Here is a 19,923-nt window from a genome sequence, read left to right as displayed (position 1 = left end):
TATGGAAGGGAAGCGGCAAAAATGTTTCACTTTGGTGATTGTTCACCGTGCACCTTTGACACACCCGGACTCGTGGATTCCAGTGCTCATGACTGAGGCTGACTCCGTACCTGCTCATACCGCAGCGCTGTGGGAGTGTGAGCTGCTCCGTGTTCTCCACAGCCTGGGCCAGTGACACAATGAATAATGTGACTGATTATTGATCTGGAGATTGTGGGTTCAAGTTTACGGAGGGTGTAAAGTGGAAGGCCGGGCCTGGAGAGCATTGGAATAGTCGAGTCTAGAGATAAACAAAGGCACGGATGAGGGTTTCAGCAGCAGAACTTCATTCTGGAAGTTTGGATTTGGTTCTGCTGATGTTAATAACCACTATAACTGGGCTGAAATTCAATATTCTGGATCTATGTCAAATAAATCAACTTTGTTTCAAACAGAATGGTTCAATTACTTGCTGAAATCAAGATAAGAGACTAATTGATGTCCTAACTACCGATTATTCTGCATTTTTTCCTTTCTCACTTCAGATTATTTCAGTTCTCATATCTTCAATTACTCTCATGGCCAAGTCCCAGTTCCCCGGTCCTTCCCGAGTGCCTCTCCCAGCCTTGGGATCCAGGGAAGGTATCGGTAATGTACCCGGGATCACTAAACACAAAACCCAGTCTGTGAATCATTTTCAGCGACTGGACTTATCGTGTGTCCCACAGCATCTCTCTCACCTTCGATGTGTGAATAGAGCATCAGGCCTGGGAATCTCGTCTTCAATTTAAATCCACTCAGCAAATGTATTTAACAAAATACAAACAACTAAACACATCATGGCTCAATAATCCAGCAGTAAATTCAAAGGAGTAAGTCTGTTATCAAACTCCTTGAGTGGACAGAATAAAGAAAAATCCCAACTCTAAGATCCCCTCGAATCCTTTGCAAATACCTTACAAATCTGGACAATAATCAACAAGTCTAATTGAATGTTGACCTTTATCTTGAGTGGGGTTGGAATACAGAAGTGATGTTTCAGTTGTAAAGAACCTTGGTCAGACCCCATCTGGAGAACTGGGCAACGAACCGAGAGAGAGATCAATCGGCCGTGGAAAAGGTACAGTGCAGATTCACCAGAATGATGCCGGGGTTAAAAGGATTAAATTATGAGGACGGGTTGCTGAAACTTGGTTTTTATTCCATTGAATTCAGAACATTGAGATGTGATCACATCGAGGTGTTTAAAATAATAAAGGTTTACAATAAGGTAGATACAGAGAAATGATTTCTTCTGGAGGAGGAATCCAGAACAAGAGGGCATAAGAAATACGAGTCGGAGTGGGCCATACGGCCCCTCGAGCCTGCTCTGCCAAACATTCAGTGCATGGCTGATCTTCTACCTTAACTCCACTTTCCTGCCCGATTCCTTGATTCCCTCGGTGTCCAAAAATCTCTCCATCTCATTCTTGAATATACTCAACGACTGAGCATCCACAACACTCTGAGGTAGAGAATTCCAACGTTTCATCACCGTCTGAGTGAAGAAATCTTTCCTCATCTCAGTCCTAATTGGCTGATCCCTTATCCTGAGACTATGCCCCCGAGTTCTAGAATTTCCAGCCAGGGGAAACAGCCTCTCAGCATCGACCCTGTCAAGCCCTCTAAGAATTTTAGACGTTTCAATCAGATCACCTCTCATTCTTCCAAACTCCAGAGAATATAGGGCAATTCTACTCAATCTCTCCTCATACAACAACCCTCTCATCCCAGGAATCAATCCAGTGAACCTTTGTTGCACCCCCTCGAATCAAATATATCCTTCCTCAGGTACGGAGACCAAAACTGTACACAGTACTCCAGGTGTGGTCTCACCAAAGCCCTATACAATTGCAGCAAGACTTCCTTACTCTTATTCCTCAATGCACTTACAATAAAGGCCAACATACTATTTGCTTTCCTAATTGTTTGCTGTACCTGCATATTAGCTTTTAGAAAATATTCTGCTTTTCTATTCTTCCCACCAAAGTGAATAATTTCCAAATTTCCCCACATTGTACTCCATCTGCCACCTTCTTGATAATCTTAAAATTAGAGCTAGGTCATTTAAGAGCAAAACAAAGTGGAAATTACAAACTCATTTCCCCAAAAGGCTGTGGATGCTGGGGCTCGATTGAAACTTTCAAAATTGAGATTGATAGATTTGTGTTGTTTGAGGGTTGCAAGGGATATGGAACAAAGGCGAGTAAATGGAGTTGTGGTACATATTAGTCCTGATCCAATTGAATGGTGGAGTTGGCTTCAGGGGCTAAATGGCGAATTCCTGTTCCTGAACCCAGTCACTGACACCAATCACCTCCATTCTGAAAAAATCACCACAGTCACTGACATTAATCTTAACCTGTCTGATACAAACCAACCCCATACTCACTGACACCCATCTCACTGAATGGTAGAACAGGCTTGAGGGGCTGAATGGCCTACTCCTGTTCCTAATGTTCCTATATCACACTTAAGTTGCTAACATTCCTCTTCACAGTTCTTAATGCTCCCTATCTTGGTGTTGTCAGGAAATGTTGATCTAATGCCCTTGTACCTAAGCCCAGGTCATTGCTCTGTATTGAGAAGAGCAATGGTCCCAACACTGCCCCTGGGGACACCACCGTTTACATCCCCACAGTCTGAAAAACATCCATTAACCACTACTCTGCCCTTTATCCAACTTCCCATCCACACTGACCCACTCCCTTTAATACCGTGAGCTTTAATCTTATCAACAAGCCTCCTGTCCGGCATCTTCTCAAACACTTTTTAACAATCCATCTTCACAACATCCATTGCATTTTATCCCTACACTGTGTTATTTCCTCCAATAATCCCTGCTGTCTGTCCTGAATTAATCCATTTTAGAACAAATGTTGAAATCTTTGCTCCACCCACACGGTTCCATCTGTTTAAAGCCACAACAGAAAGGGCCAGTTTTCCCCTCGAGTTTGACATCAATCAGGTTTAAAAATGATGTGGAGATGCCGGTTATGGACTGGGGTTGACAATTTGTAAACAATTTTACAACACCAAGTTATAGTCCAACAATTTTATTTCATAATCACAAGCTTTCGGAGGCGTCCTCCTTCCTCAGGTGAATGTGGAAATGAAATCCTCGGACATTTCGCATTTATAAATCAGAGAACAATACCTGGTGATTACAGATCGTCTTTCCAACTGCCCGTTGCCAAGGCAATCAAAGTGTTCAGACAGAGAGGTGTTACCTACAGGGCCACCGAATATACAAACAACCAAAAAGTAGAAAAAAACAGAGAGAGAGAGGCAGAAACATAGAAACATCCGGAAGGAAGAGAAAGACAGCAAATGACCCGTTATATTAAAAACAGATAACTTTTGTTCGCTGGTGGGGTTACGTGTAGCATGACATGAACCCAAGATCCCGGTTGAGGCCGTCCTCATGGGTGCGGAACTTGGCTATCAATTTATGCTCGACGATTTTGCGTTGTCGTGTGTCTTGAAGGCCGCCTTCGAGTACGCTTACCCGAAGGTCGGTGGCTGAATGTCCTTGACTGCTGAAGTGTTCACCGACTGGGAGGGAACCCTCCTGTCTGGCGATTGTTGCACGGTGTCCGTTCATCCGTTGTCACAGCGTCTGCATGGTCTCGTCAATGTACCAGGCTCTGGGGCATCCTTTCCTGCAACGTATGAGGTAGACAACGTTGGCCGAGTCACAGGAGTATGAACCATGCACCTGGTGGGTGGTGTCCTCTCGTGAGATGGTGGTATCTGTGTCGATGATCTGGCATGTCTTGCAGAGGTTACCGTGGCAGGGTTGTGTGATGTCGTGGACGCTGTTCTCCTGAAAGCTGGGTAATTTGCTGCGAACGATGGTCTGTTTGAGGTTGGGTGGCTGTTTAAAGGCGAGTAGTGGAGTTGTGGGGATGGCCATAGCGAGGTGTTCGTCGTCATTGATGACATGTTGAAGGCTGCGGAGAACATGGCGTAGTTTCTCCGCTCCGGGGAAGTACTGGACGACGAAGGGTACTCTGTTGGTTGCGTCCCGTGTTAGTCTTCTGAGGAGGTCTACGCGATTTTTCGCTGTGGCCCGTCGGAACTGTTGATCGACGAGTCGAGCATCATATCCCGTTCTTACTAGGGCATCTTTCAGCGTCTGTAGGTGTCCATCGCGTTCCTCCTCGTCTGAGCAGATCCTGTGTATTCGCAGGGCCTGTCCATAGGGGATGGCCTCTTTGACATGGTTAGGGTGGAAGCTGGAAAGGTGGAGCATCGTGAGGTTGTCCGTGGGCTTGCGGTAGAGTGAGGTGCTGAGGTGCCAGTCTTTGATGGAGATTCGTGTGTCCAAGAAAGAAGCTGATTCTGAGGAGTAGTCCATGGTGAGCTTGATGGTGGGATGGAATTTGTTGATGTTATCGTGTAGTCTCTTCAGTGATTCTTCGCCGTGGGTCCATAGAAAGAAAATGTCGTCGATGTATCTGGTGTATAGTGTTGGTTGGAGGTCCTGTGCAGTGAAGAAGTCCTGCTCGAACTTATGCATGAAAATGTTGGCGTATTGGGGTGCAAATTTGGTCCCCATGGCTGTTCCGTGTGTTTGGGTAAAGAACTGGTTATCGAAGGTGAAGACATTGTTATCCAGGATGAAGCGGATGAGTTGTCGGATGGCGTCTGGGGATTGGCTGTTGTTGGTGTTGAGTATTGATGCTGTCGCAGCGATGCCGTCATCGTGGGGGATACTGGTGTAGAGTGCTGAGACGTCCATCGTGGTGAGAAGTGTTCCTGGTTCAACTGGTCCGTGGGTACTGAGTTTTTGTAGGAAGTCTGTAGTGTCGCGACAGAAGCTGGGGGTTCCCTGTACGATGGGTTTCAGGATGCCCTCGATGTATCCAGAGAAGTTCTCACACAGGGTTCCGATAGGACGTCTGGGTGTGTTGGCTTTGTGTATCTTTGGGAGGCAGTAGAAGTCTCCCACTCGGGGAGTACGTGGGATGAGAGCGTGCAGGATGCTTTGAAGGTCAGGACCTCTCTGGATACATCGAGGGCATCCTGAAACCCATCGTACAGGGAACCCCCAGCTTCTGTCGCGAAACTACAGACTTCCGACAAAAACTCAGTACCCACAGACCAGTTGAACCAGGAACACTTCTCACCACGATGGACGTCTCGGCACTATACACCAGTATCCCCCACGATGACGGCATCGCTGCGACAGCATCAATACTCAACACCAACAACAGCCAATCTCCAGACGCCATCCTACAACTCATCCGCTTCATCCTGGATCACAATGTCTTCACCTTCGATAACCAGTTATTTACCCAAACACACGGAACAGCCATGGGGACCAAATCCGTACCCCAATACGCCAACATTTTAAAGCACAAGTTCGATCAGGACTTCTTCACTGCACAGGACCTCCAACCAACACTATACACCAGATACATCGACGACATTTTCTTTCTATGGACCCACGGTGAGGAATCACTAAAGAGACTACACGATAACATTAACAAATTCCATCCCACCATCAAGCTCACCATGGACTACTCCTCAGAATCAGCTTCTTTCTTGGACACACGAATCTCCATTAAAGACGGGCACCTCAGCACCTCACTCTACCGCAAGCCCACGGACAACCTCACGATGCTCCACTTTTCGAGCTTCCACCCTAACCACGTCAAAGAGGCCATCCCCTATGGACAGGCCCTGCGAATACACAGGGTCTGCTCAGACGAGGAGGAACGCGATGGACACCTACAGACGCTGAAAGACGCCCTAGTAAGAACGGGATATGACGCTCGACTCATCGATCGACAGTTCCGACGGGCCACAGCGAAAAATTGCATCGACCTCCTCAGAAGACTGACACGGGACGCAACCAACAGAGTACCCTTTGTCGTCCAGTACTTCCCCAGAGCGGAGAAACTACGCCATGTTCTCCGCAGCCTTCAACATGTCATCAATGACGACGAACACCTCGCTATGGCCATCCCCACACCTTCACTACTCAGCTTTGAACAGCCGCCCAACCTCAAACAGACCATCGTTTGCAGCAAATTACCCAGCTTTCAGGAGAACAGCGTCCGCGACACCACACAACCCTGCCACGGTAACCTCTGCAAGACATGCCAGATCATCGACACAGATACCACCATCACACGAGAGGACACCACCCACCAGGTGCAAGGTTCATACAACCTGTGACTTGGCCAACGTTGTCTACCTCATACGTTGCAGGAAAGGATGCCCCGGAGCATGGTACATTGGCGAGACCATGCAGACGCTGCGACAACGGATGAACGGATACCGCGCAACAATCGCCAAACAGGAGGGTTCTCTCCCTGTCGGGGAACACTTCAGCAGTCATGGACATTCAGCCACCGACCTTCGGGTAAGCGTACTCCAAGGCGGCCTTCGAGACACACGACAACGCAAAATCGTCGAGCAGAAATTGATAGCCAAGTTCCGCACCCATGAGGACGGCCTCAACCGGGATCTTGGGTTCATGTCACACTACACGTAACCCCACCAGCGAACAAATGTTATCTGTTTTTAATATAACGGGTCATTGACTGTCTTCGTTCTGTCTCTCTCTCTTTTTTTTGGGGGGGGGTTGTACATTCAGTGGCCTTTTAGATGACACCTTTCTGTCTGCTCACTGTGATTGCCTTGGCAACGGGCAGTATTCACCAGGCATTGTTCTGTGATTTTAAAATGCGAAGGATTCGAAATTGTCACTTCCACACCGCCTGAGGAAGGGGGAAAGCCCCCGAAAGCTTGTGGGATTAAAAATAAAATCGTTGGACTATAACTTGGTGTTGTAAAATTGTTTACAATTAGGAACAGGTGTAGACCATTCAGCCCCTCGAGCCTGTTTCACCATTCATTGAGATTGGTATCAGTGACTGTGGGGTTATTTTTTATCAGACAGGAGGATGTTGGTATCAGTGACTGTGAAGTTGGTTTAAATCAGTTCGGAGGTGATTTGTGTCAGTGCCTGTGGTGTTTTTTTTTATCAGAGTGGAGGTGATTGGTGTCAATTACTGGGTTCAGAAACTGAAATTAGCCATTCAGCCCCTGAAGCCTGCTCCGCCGTTCAATTGGATCAGGACTAATCTGTGTCACAACGCCATTTACTCGTCTTTGCTCCATATCCCTTGCAACCCTCACACAACACAAATCTATTGAGCTCAATATTGAAAATTTCAATCGAGCCCCAGCATCCACAGCCTTTCGGGGAAGTGAGTTTGTAATTTCCACTATCGTTTGTGTGAAAAATTGCCGCCTTTTTTTGCTCTTAAATGAACTAGCTCTATTTTTAAGATTATCAAGAACTTGGCAGATGGAGTCCAATGTGGGGAAATGTGAAAATTATTCACTTTGGGAGGAAGAATAGAAATTCAGAATATTTTTTAAAAGGTGAGAGTTTAAGAAATGTTGGTGTTCAGAGGGATTTGGGTGTCCTTGTACACTGATCACATAAGTTAACATGGAGGTACAGCAAACAATTAGGAAAGCAAATAATATGTTGGCCTTTATTTTTAGTGGGTTGGAGATTAAGAGTAACGAAGTCTTGCTGCAATTATATAGGGCTTTGGTGAGACCACACCTGGAGTAATGTGTACAGTTTTGGTCTCCTTACCTGAGGAAGGATATACTTGATTCGAGGGGGTGCAACGAAGGTTCACTAGATTGATTCCTGGGATGAGAGGGTTGTTGTATGAGGAGAGATTGAGTAGAATGGCCCTATATTCTCTGGAGTTTAGAAGAATGAGAGGTGATCTCATTGAAACGTCTAAAATTCTGAGAGGGCTTGACAGGGTAGATGCTGAGAGGCTGTTTCCCCTGGCTGGAAAGTCTAGAACTAAGGGGCATCGTCTCAGGATAAGGGATCGGCCATTTAGGAATGAGATGAGGAAAAAATTCTTTAATCAGAGGGTAGTGAATCCTTAGAATTCTCTACCCCAGAGGGCTGTGGATGCTCAGACATTGATTATATTCAAGAATGAGATGGAGAGATTTTTGTGCACCGAGAGAATCAAGGAATCAGGCAGGAAAGTGGAGTTAAGGTTGAAGATCAGCCATGTACTTACTGAATGGCACAGCAGGCCCGAGGGGCCGTATAGCCCACTCATGCTCCTATTTCTTATGCCCTCTTGTTCTGGATTCCTCCTCCAGAAGAAATCATTTCTCTGTATCTACCTTATTGTTAACCTTTATTATTTTAAACATCTCGATGAGATCACATCTCAATGTTATAAACTCATTGAAATAAAAACCAAGTTTATGCCACCCGTCCTCATAATTTAATCCTTCTAACACAGGTGTCATTCTGGTGAATCTGCACTGTATCTTTCCCAAGGCCGATTGATCTCTCTCTCGGTTCGGTGCCCAGTTCTCCAGATGGGGTCTGACCAAGGTTCTTTACAACTGAAGCATCACTTCTTTATTCCAACCCCACTCAAGATAAAGGTCAACATTAAATTAGACTTGTTGATTATTGTCAAGATTTGTAAGGAATTTTCAAAGGATTCGAGGAGATCTGAGAGTTGGGATTTTTCTTTATTCTGTGATGCATTTTGGTAGTTCGAATCGTGCCAGGACCTGCTCCGTTAATGGTAGGGCGTTGGGGAGAGTTATCGAACAAAGAGATCTGGGAGTACAGGTTCATAGCTCCTTGAAAGTGGAGTCACAGGTGGATAGGGTGGTGAAGAAGGCATTGAGCTTGCTTGGTTTCATTGGTCAGAACATTGAATACAGGAGTTGGGATGTCTTATTGAAGTTGTAAAAGACATTAGTAAGGCCACACTTGGAATACTGTGTACAATTCTGATCACCCTATTATGGAAAGGATATTATTAAACTAGAAAGAGTGCAGAAAAGATTTACTAGGATGCTACCAGGACTTGATGGTTTGACTTATAGGGAGAGGTTGGATAGGCTGAGACTTTTTTCCTTGGAGAGTAGGGTGATCTGATAGAAGTCTATAAAATAATGAGGGGCATAGATAAGGTAGATAGTCAAAATCTTTTCCCAAATGTAGGGGAGTCTATAACGAGGGGGCATAGATTTAAGGTGAGAGGGGAGAGATACAAAATGGTCCAGAGGGGCAATTTTTTCACTCAAAGGGTGGTGAGTGTCTGGAACGAGCTGCCAGAGGCAGTAATAGAGGCGGGTACAATTTTGTGTTTTAAAAAGCATTTGGACAGTTACATGGGTAAGATGGGTATAGAGGGATATGGGCCAAGTGCAGGCAATTGGGACTAGCTTAGTGGTATAAACTGGGCGACATGGACATGTTGGGCCGAAGTGCCTGTTTCCATGTTGCAATCTTCTATGATTCTATGATTCTATGTCCACTCAAAGAGTTTGATAACAGAATTATTCCTTTGAATTTACTGCTGGATTATTGGGCCGTGATGTGTTTACTTGTTTGTATTTTGTTGAATACATTTGGAGAGTGGATTTAAATTTAAGCCGAGATTCCCATACCTGATGCTCTATTCACACATCGAAGGTCAACGAGATGCTGTGGGACACACGATAAGTCCAGGCGCTGAAAGTGATTCACAGACTGGGTTTTATGTTTAGTGATCCCGGGTACATTACTGATACCTTCCCTGGATCCCAAGGCTGGGAGAGGCACTCGGGAAGGACCGGGGAACTGGGACTTGGCCATGAGAGTAATTGAAGGTATGTGAACTGAAATAATCTGCAGTGAGAAAGGAGGAAGACATAATAATCGGTCATTCGGACATCAAGTAATTGACCCATTCTGTTTGTAACAAAGTTGATTTATTTGACATATATCCAGAATATTGAATTTCAGCCCAGTTATAGCGGTTATTAACATCAGCAGAAACAAATCCCAACTTCCAGAATGAAGTTCTGCTGCTGAAACCCTCATCCGTGCCTTTGTTTAACTCGAGACTCGACTGTTTCACGAGTCTGAACATGTCAACAGGCGCACGTTGAACAATCACCAAAGACAATCCTTTCTATCACTTCCCTTCGATAGCTCAGCTGGTAGAGCGGAGGACTGTAGTGAATTAAACCAAAGTAAAGTCATCCTTAGGTCGCTGGTTCAATTCCGGCTCGAAGGAGTGAGTGTACTTTTGGAATAAGCAACAATTACCTCAAGGTCGCTCTCTGAACTTTGCAGGCAGCTTTCAGATTAACATGTTGCCACTGAGTCACAGGACACCTCTTTTCCTTTCTCAAATCTTGAAGCTTTCTGTGTCTGCCCGAGCACGGCTGTTTCACTCGAGCATTTGCCTCTGCTCACCAGCAGGGAGTGCCTTTGAGCAGCAACACTTCAAATCGCCCTCAATTTCAGGCAAAAAGGTCTTCGATCAGTCAGTCAGTCAGGGCTCACGCTGCTCCCTCAAGCTCGGGCGGCTGTTGCTTTCCAGTGACCTCATCTTCCTTCCGCAGGCTCGGTCTCTTCTCAGCATCATTCATTACTGTGGCTTCCCGTTCTGCTGTTCCTCACTTGCTGATGCTCGATACCGCCGATTAGAGCAAAGTATTTCATATATTCAGGGATCCATAACCCAAGGCAAGATTTCTCTGCTGGTCGTGGAGCAGCTTGGAGGCGAGTGTGAGGCAGGAACTGTGAAGGGCGATTTACAAACAGCAAACGAGGTTTAGCTCAACTGGTAGATCGCTCACTTGGCATGTGAGAAGTAGTGGGATCGTTGATTATATTCTCCACTCACCGATTGTCTTGGTGCAATTATACAGAAACAAGAGTGTTGTCAGCGAGTCCATAGCCCATGCACTTCCTAATCTTCGCTGTGTGTTTGGGTACAGAGAGGTCAAGAGGCAGCAAATCTGCAGTAAGCAAAAGTTCTTGATTTTGCTCTGCAGCAAAGATGGAAAGATGAGGTGAGAGATAGAAAAAAAGCTTCGTAATCCCTGAGGTCTTCTCTGAAGATTGAATTCAGGACCTTCAGATTTTGACACTGATGCACTGCTTGCTGCAATAAGAAGGCACTTACCAGGTATGCAGCCAGGCAGCATCAGCAATTAGGACAGCTATAAAATAATGCACAGTTTGCAAAAAAAAACATCTGAGCCAGGAAGGAATCAAACCGATAGTCTTCTGATCCGTAGGCAGATGCGTTATCAATTGGACCACTCACCCAGGTTATAGTGAGGAAGTGGCAGTGGGAGGCAGTGGGCATGGCGGAGGTACTAAACAAATACTTTGCATCTGTCTTTACCAAGGAAGAAAATGCTGCCAGAGTGTCAGTAAAGGAAGATGTCGTTGAGATACTGGATTGGCTAAAAATTCATAAAGAGGAGGTACTTGAAAGGCTGTCTGTACTTAAAGTAGAAACGTCACCTGGTCCGGATGGGATGCATCCTCGGTTGCTGAGGGAAGTAACGGTGGAAATTGCAGAGGTGCTGGTCATAATCTTCCAAACATCCTTAGATATGGGGGTTATGCCAGAGGACTGGAGAATTGCAAATGTAACACCATTGTTCAAGAAAGGGTGAAAGACAAAACCCAGCATCGACAGACCAGTCAGTTTAACCTCGGCAGTGGAGAAAGTTCCAGCAACGATAATCGGGGACAGAATTAGCAGTCACTTGGACAAGGATTAGGGAAAGCCAGCACGGATTTGTTAAAGGCAAATCGTGTTTAACTAACTTGATACAGTTTTTTGATAAGGTAACAGAGAGGGTCGATGAGGGAAATGCAGTTGATGTGGTGTGTATGGACTTTAAAAAAGGCATTCGATAAAGTGCCGCCTAATGGGCTTGTCATCAAGATTGAAGCCCATGGAATAAAAGGGGCAGTAGCAGCATGGATACAGAATTGGCCAAATAACAGGAAACAGAATGTAGTGGTGAACAGCTGTTTTTCGGAATGGAGGGAGGTATACAACGGTGTTCCCCAGGGGTCGGTGCTGGGACCACTGCTTTTCTTGATATACATTAATGACTTGGACTTGGGTATACAGGGCACAACTTCCAAATTCTTGCTACCAAAATGCTCCAATTCACTGTCATCTGCATTAAAATTCATTGGCCAATTATACACCCATTTTGCAAGTTTATTAATGTATTTTGTATTTGGTCACAATCTTCATCAATATTATCTAAACTCCACCCCACCCCGCCAATCTGGTGTCATCTGTTAATTTTGAAATTGTACTTCCGATTCCCGAGTCCAAATCATTTATGTGAATTGTGAACAGTGGTCCCTGAACCAATCCTTGTGGAACATCACTTTTCACCTTATACAGTGTGAGTCGCTACAATTAACCCCTGCTATCTGTTTTAGAGCAGTAGTCAAGAGAAATTTCTTTACATAGGGAGTAGGCAGTCTATGGAATTCACTTCCACGGTTAGTGTTTGGGGCACACAGTTCTGTAATGACAAGTGGTCCTCATGTTTTTATCCAAGACAGGCCTCAGCCCAGTCATTTACTCCAAATGTTGGTGCAATAGTTCAAGCTCAGAGGCGCCAGGTATCGGGAGCAGCAGTAGCAGAAAACAACATCTTAATGTATGGAAGTAACAATAGAGTTCATTTTCATCTCTTTCCAGTTTAATAACTTTTGCTGAATGTGGCCCAGGCCAAGTGTCATGATATCGGGTCAGGTTCACCATAGGAAATGAGTTTGACACCCCTGAGATAGACAATGTGAACCGGATTACCCTCATCCACTAACCCAGCAACTTCTTCAAAAAACTCAAGCAAGTTTGTGAGACACCATTTTCTTTCCCAGAAGCCGTGTTGAGTATCTCTAATGGCCCCTTCTCTTTCCCCGTGATCATAAACAGCATCTCTTAGGATCCCTTCAAGCATCTTCCCTCAGATCGATGTCACACTGATGGGCCTGTCTTTCCCTGGCTCTGATTTGTCTCCTTTCATGAAAATGGGAACTACGTGAGCTACCTTCCAATCTCAGGGGACAATCCCTGACTCTATTGAGCTGTTGAAGATACAGGCAAGGGGCTCACAGAGCACCCGTCCCATCTCTTTAAACACCCGGGGGTGGATATCATCTGGACCTGGAGCACAAAGTATTTTGAGATTTCATATTTTATCCAAGATGACATCCCTTTCTATTTTAATATTTATGATGTTATTGTTGACAGCACATCCCACAGCTGGAATCTGAGCATCATCCACAGGAGTGTAGGCTGATGAGAAATAGTCATTTAACAGCTTTTGAGGGGGTGACTAGGCGTGTGGATGAGGGTAACGCAGTGGATGTGGTATACATGGATTTCAGTAAGGCCTTCGATAAAGTCCCCCACAGGAGACTGGTCAAGAAGGTACGAGCCCATGGAATCCAGGGTGCCTTGGCACTTTGGATACAAAACTGGCTTAGTGGCAGAAGGCAGAGGGTGATGCTCGAAGGTTGTTTTTGTGACTGGAAGCCTGTGGCCAGTGGGGTACCACAGGGATCGGTGCTGGGTCACTTGCTGTTTGTGGTCTACATTAATGACTTGGATATGAATGTAAAAGGTATGATCAGTAAGTTCGCTGATGATACAAAAATTGGTAGGGTGGTAAATAGTGAGGAGGATAGCCTCAGTCTGCAGGACGATATAGATGGGTTGGTCAGATGGGCGGAACAGTGGCAAATGGAATTTAACCCGGAAAAGTGCGATGTGATGCACTTTGGAGGGACTAACAAGGCAAGGGAATACACAATGAATGGGAGGACCCTAGGCAAGACAGAGGGTCAGAGGGATCTTGGTGTGCAAGTTCACAGATCCCTGAAGGCGGCGGAACAGGTAGATAAGGTGGTAAAGAAGGCATATGGGATACTTGCCTTTATTAGCCGAGGCATAGAATATAAGAGCAAGGAGGTTATGATGGAACTGTATAAAACACTGGTTAGGCCACAGCTGGAGTACTGTGTGCAGTTCTGGTCGCCACACTACAGGAAGGATGTGATCGCTTTGGAGAGGGTGCAGAGGAGATTCACCAGGATGCTACCAGGGCTGGAGCGCTTCAGCTATGAAGAGAGACTGGGAAGATTGGGTTTGTTTTCCTTGGAGCAGAGGAGGCTGAGGGGGGACATGATTGAGGTGTACAAAATTATGAGGGGCACAGATAGGATGGATACTAAGGAGCTTTTTCCCTTCGTTGAGGGTACTATAACAAGGGGACATAGATTCAAGGTAAAAGGCAGGAGGTTTAGAGGGGATTTGAGAAAGAACTTTTTCACCCAGAGGGTGGTTGGAGTCTGGAACTCACTGCCTGAAAGGGTTGTGGAGGCAGGAACCCTCACAACATTCAAGAAGCATTTGGATGAGCACTTGAAATGCCATAGCATACAAGGCTACGGACCAAATGCTGGAATATGGGATTAGAGTAGACAGGGCTGATGGCCGGCGCGGACACGATGGGCCGAAGGGCCTCTATCCGTGCTGTATAACTCTATGACTCTATGACTAGCTCTGCTATAGCCCGGGAATCTGTCCTGAACTGTCTTTCAGTGGCCCTAAACCATCTTTAATGGTCTTCTGAATCCTGACCTAGCTGGAAAGACGTTTGCTATTATTCCCACAATTGTGCACCATCTTCTTTTCCAAAGATCTCTTAGATTCTCTAATGGCTGCTTGTGTCTCCCTCAATTGTGGGTGATATTTGACCAAATTCTCCTGCAAACTGAATTGATCCTGATCCGATCTGGGTTAAATGTAAGACAGTTCAGGGAGTCGGGAATCATTCACCCCGAGACCTACACTGGCAGGTAAAACCCCAGATGGTTCCTTTGTAAGGATTCCTCTGGTTCCTCGGCATATATTTATCAGGATACTGAAACCCAGCTTTCTTACAGTCCACTCCTGGAGGCCCCACTCCCTGAGCCTGCAACCTTCAGCAGGGTCAGTGGTGGAGTTCCGCAGTGGGAGTGATCCCAGAGTAAATGTCGGGATCGCCCCCACCCTGTGGATGGTCCGGGTCGTGTATTTTTAGTGATCCTGGTGTCCAACACGCACACATCAATAAAACCGTGAATTCTGGAAACACACTGCAGGTCCTTCTTTATCTGGAGATCGAATGACTGTTGTATAATTGTACCAGCAGTTAACAGGCTCCTGGGAACTCCTCCCTCTGCTATTTTAATGCAGACTTTAACTCATTTATTTTAACGGGATTAATTAAATGAGTTAACACCTGCCTTAAATGGTAGAGTCAGGACTGTCACTCAAACAGTTGAAATCTCCATAGAATAATTACCACAGTCATTTTTAGACTGGATGCCTCACAGCGACTTTACTGTCAGAGAAGGGAGACGAGAAAGACCAAAGTGCCGTTTGCCCCTCTCAGTGTGGCCCTGAAGGACTGTGTCCAGGCTGAAGTTCTGTTCCCACCGGACGATCCTCCCCCCAGATTGTCCTTTCTGAGCTCCAGTCAGGTGATGCTAAACACTCAGGTGGGAAAGACCAAAATCTACAACAAGGTGTTGAAAATAAAGCTAATTTATTTAAGAGATATCCAGAATATTAAACTCCAGCCCAGTTATAGGGGTTATTGACATCAGAAGAAACAAACCCCAACTGTCAGAATGAACATGGTTCAGTCCTGGATGTGATTAACAGCAGAATCCAACCCCTGCAGTCATATGTGAACTCGCTGGTGTCTCAGCACGTGTGATGACTGAGTGAATCCCTTCCCACACACGGAGCAGGTGAACAGTCTCTCCCCAATGGGCATGTGTTGATGTGTCAGCAGTTCATTTCTGCTTTTAAAGCTCTTCTCACAGTCAGTGAATTAAAAGGTCACTCAATAGTGTGAACAAGTTGATGTTTCAGAAGGTGGGATGAATTAGTGAATCCCTTCCCACACACGGAGCAGGTGAACAGCCTTTCCCCAGTGTGAGTGCGTTGATGTCTCAGCAGTTTGTTTCTGATTTTAAATCTCTTCCCAAAGTCAGAACATTTAAAGGTCTCTCACCAGTGTGAACTCGCTGGTGTCTCAGCAGGGTGGATGACCGAGTGAATCCCTTCCCACACACGGAGCAGGTGAACGGCCTCTCCCCAGTGTGAGTGCGTTGGTGTCTCACCATTTCGTTTCTGATTTTAAATCTCTTCTCACAGTCAAGACATTTAAAAGGTCTCTCAACAGAGTGAACTCGCTGGTGTTGCAGAAGGTGTGATGAATGAGTGAATCTCTTCTTACACACAGAGCAGATGAGCGGTCTCTCCCCAGTGTGAACTCGCTGGTGTATCAGCAGGTTGGATGACCAAGTGAATCCCTTCCCACACACGAAGCAGGTGAATGGCCTCTCCCCAGTGTGAACTCGCTGGTGTGACAGAAGGTGGGATGACCGAGTGAATCCCTTCCCACACACGAAGCAGGTGAACGGTCTCTCCCCAGTGTGAACTCGCTGGTGTGATAGAAGGTCTGATGACCGAGTGAATCCCTTCCCACACGCAGAGCAGGTGAACGGCTTCTCCCCAGTGTGACTGCGTTGGTGTGTCATAAGATTAATTTTGCTTTTAAATCTCTTCTCACAGTCAGAACATTTAAAAGGTCTCTCATCAGTGTGAACTCGCTGGTGTCTCAGCAGGTTGGATGACCAAGTAAATCTCTTCTCACACACGGTGCAGGTGAACGGCCTCTCCCCAGTGTGAATGCGTTGGTGTCTCAGTAGTTCGTTTCTGGTTTTAAATCTCTTCGCACAGTCAGAACATTTAAAAGGTCTCTCATCAATGTGAACTTGCTGGTGTTGCAGAAGGTGTGATGAATGAGTGAATCTGTTCTTACACACGGAGCAGGAGAACGGCCTCTCCCCAGTGTGAGTGCGTTGGTGTCTCAGTAGTTCGTTTCTGGTTTTAAATCTCTTCCCACAGTCAGAACATTTAAAAGGTCTCTCTTCAGAGTGAACTCGCTGGTGTCTCTGTAGGTGGGATGACCGAGTAAATCTCTTCTTACACACGGAGCAGGTGAACGGCCTCTCCCCAGTGTGAACTCGTTGGTGTGTCAGCAGGGTGGATGACCGAGTGAATCCCTTCCCACAAACGGAGCAGGTGAACGGCCTCTCCCCAGTGTGAGTGTGTTGGTGTGTCAGCAGGTTACTTTTGCTTTTAAACCTCTTCTCACAGTCCGAACATTTAAAAGGTCTCTCATCAAAGTGAAATCGCTGGTGTGTCAGGAGGGTGTATGACTGAGTGAATCCCTTCCCACACACGGAGCAGGTGAACGGTCTCTCCCCGGTGTGATTGCGTCGATGAATTTCCAGCTTTGAAGGGGAATTGAATCCCTTCCCACAGTCCCCACATTTCCACGGTTTCTCCGTGGTCCGGGTGTCCTTGTGTCTCTCCAGGTTGGACGATCAGTTGAAGCCTCGTCCACACACAGAACACGTGTACGGTTTCTCCCCGCTGTGAATGGTCTGATGTTTTTGCAGACTGTGTAACTGGTTAAAGCTCTTTCCACAGTCAGTGCACTGGAACACTCTCACTCGGGTGTGTGTGTCTCGGTGCTTTTCCACTCACACTGATGTTTGAAATCTTCTCCCAGAGATAGAACAGACAAACATTTCTCCTTCCACATTCAAAAGCCGATGATATTCAGGTCCTGATGAATCGAGTGACTCTGTCAGATCGTGACGTGATCTTTGGTTTGAGTTTCCTGTCTGCAAATCCTCCCCTTCTCATACCCTGTAAAAGGAGTTTATAAAAATTATCACTGTAAATACAGGATAGAAATTCAGATCAGATAACTCTACTTTCTATGGAACATTCTTTACTCTCTTATTCCTTTAAGCTGTAAATCCCCGTCCCACACACTCTCCCTCCTCCCTGTGCTGAAATCCAAACCCATCGCATCATCTTTCAGTGGCCCTAAACCATGAGTGAAAGGGTGAGAGGAATGTGAGAGTGAGTGTGAGAGAGTGCATGTGAGAAAGTGCATGTGAGAGAGTGAATGTGAGAGAGTGAGTGTGAGAGAGTGAGTGTGAGAGAGTGAATGTGAGAGAGTGAATGTGAGAGAGTGAATGTGAGAGTGTGAATGTGAGAGAGTGAATGTGAGAGAGTGAATGTGAGAGAGTGAATGTGAGAGAGCGAATGTGAGAGAGTGAATGTGAGAGAGTGAATGTGAGTACAGCAGTGGGCTCGGTGTGAAGAATGAAGTGGGGCAGGTGGAGCATGTTTCAGTGGGGCAGCAGTGATCATAATCTCATTAGGTTTAGAACAGTTATGGAAAAGGACAAGGGACAGTCAAATGTGAAAATTCTTAACTGGAGGAGGGCTAATTCCAGTGAGTTAAAAAGGGATCTTGTCCAGGTGGATTGGTATCAAAAATTGGCAACAAAACAGTAATTGAACAATGGGAGGCCTTGAAGGAGGAGTTGGTTCAGGTACAGAGCAGACAGATTCCCACGAGGAGGAACGGAATGGCATCCAGAGATAGAGCTCCCTGGATGACTGAAGATATAGAGAATACCATTTCTCCTTCATTTACAGATGCTCCCTGACTGATCACCGTTTCTCCTTCATTTGCAAACGCTCGTTGACCGATCACCATTTCTCTTTCATTTACAGACGCTCCCTGACCAATCACCATTTCTCAGATTTACAGACACTCCCTGACCGATCACCATTTTTCGTTCATTTACAGACGCTCACTGACCGATCACCATTTCTCATTCATTTACAAACGCTCCCTGACTGATCACCATTTCTCCTTCATTTACAGACGCTCCCTGAGAGTTCCCAGTTTACACCGCGCATGCGCGGGCCCGCGGCCTTTTGTTGAGAGTTGGTCCGGAGCGAAACGGGAGAAACCGGAAACCGGCGGGTAGTGAGGGGGGATAATGTTCACTGTTTTATATTCGGGTCTGGGGCCGCACTCGGGGTTTGTGAAGCCTGAGCCTGGGCCTGAGCCCGGACCCGGGCCCCGGGGTTTATTGATCCTCTTGCTCCGATCCTCTCACCTGCACCGAACGCGCTCCTCCCGCAGCCTCCACTGACCGCGCATGCTCAGGACACACTGCCCGATAATGAGTCACTACTGCGCCTGCGCGCTGTGCTCCACTGATTCAGATAGGGCACAATCTGTACCGCGCTGCATTCTGGGTGGTACAGCCGCCATTGATGTTCTTAAAATCTGGCCCAAAAGCAAAGACATTGAATGCAGAGAGATCGCATTTGGACCTCGGATGAAGGAACAGAGTATCTTGTGGCAAATTTGCTGATGATACAAAGATCGGTGGAAAAGCAAGTTGCGATGAGGATACAAAGTATCTGTGAAGGTATGTTAACAGGTTAAAGGAATGGGCAAAAAATTGGCAGATGGAATATAATGTGGGAAAATGTGAAGTCATCCACTTTGGGGAGCAATCATAAAAAAACAAATTATTATTTGAAAGGGGAAATACTACAAAATGCTGCGGTCCAGAGGGATCTGGGTGTCCTCGTACATGAAACACAAGAAGTCAACATACAGGTGCAGCAGGTAATCAATAATTCAAAAGTTTAATATATTATATAAATAGTTCAATAGTTTAATTTACTATGTAAATAATTGAATTATTTAATTTATTGTATAAATTATTCAAGTGTTTAATTTATTACATGTATAATTTAATAGTTTAATTCATTATATAAATAATCCATTGTTTAATTTATTATATGAAGAATTCAATAGTTTAATTGATTATATAAGTAATTAAATAGTTTAATTTATTATATAAGTTATTGAGTCGTTTTATTTAATGTATAAACAATTCAATTGAATAATTTATTATATAAATAATTCAATTGTTAAATTTATTCTCTAAATAATTCAACAGCTAATTCATTATATAAATAATTCAAGCGTTTAATTCATGATATAAATAAACGAATTTTTTAATTTACGATATTAATAATTTATTTGATAAACAATTTAATTGTTTAATTCATTAAATAATTCACGTGTCAAATTTATTATATAAATAATTCAAGT

The 19,923-nt window shown here is 45.3% G+C and overlaps 1 protein-coding gene and 1 non-coding gene across 2 annotated transcripts; one reads left to right on the top strand and one right to left on the bottom strand.

Moving 5' to 3' along the window:
- The first annotated feature begins 10,008 nt into the window (after positions 1-10,008).
- trnay-gua (transfer RNA tyrosine (anticodon GUA)) lies at positions 10,009-10,103 on the top strand. Its single transcript has 2 exons — positions 10,009-10,045; positions 10,068-10,103. It is a non-coding gene; the product is annotated as a tRNA-Tyr (tRNA).
- A 5,667-nt stretch (positions 10,104-15,770) lies between these two features.
- LOC137335608 (zinc finger protein 229-like) lies at positions 15,771-17,290 on the bottom strand (the record flags this gene model as incomplete). Its single annotated transcript, XM_068000914.1, has 1 exon — positions 15,771-17,290. A coding segment is annotated over one exon (1,425 nt), but the record flags the coding sequence as incomplete, so codon positions are not given.
- Positions 17,291-19,923: the final 2,633 nt, after the last annotated feature.

This window comes from Heptranchias perlo, chromosome 20, assembly GCF_035084215.1.
Source record: "Heptranchias perlo isolate sHepPer1 chromosome 20, sHepPer1.hap1, whole genome shotgun sequence".
Lineage (NCBI taxonomy): Eukaryota > Metazoa > Chordata > Chondrichthyes > Hexanchiformes > Hexanchidae > Heptranchias > Heptranchias perlo.
This window is presented reverse-complemented; position numbering and strand designations above follow the sequence as displayed.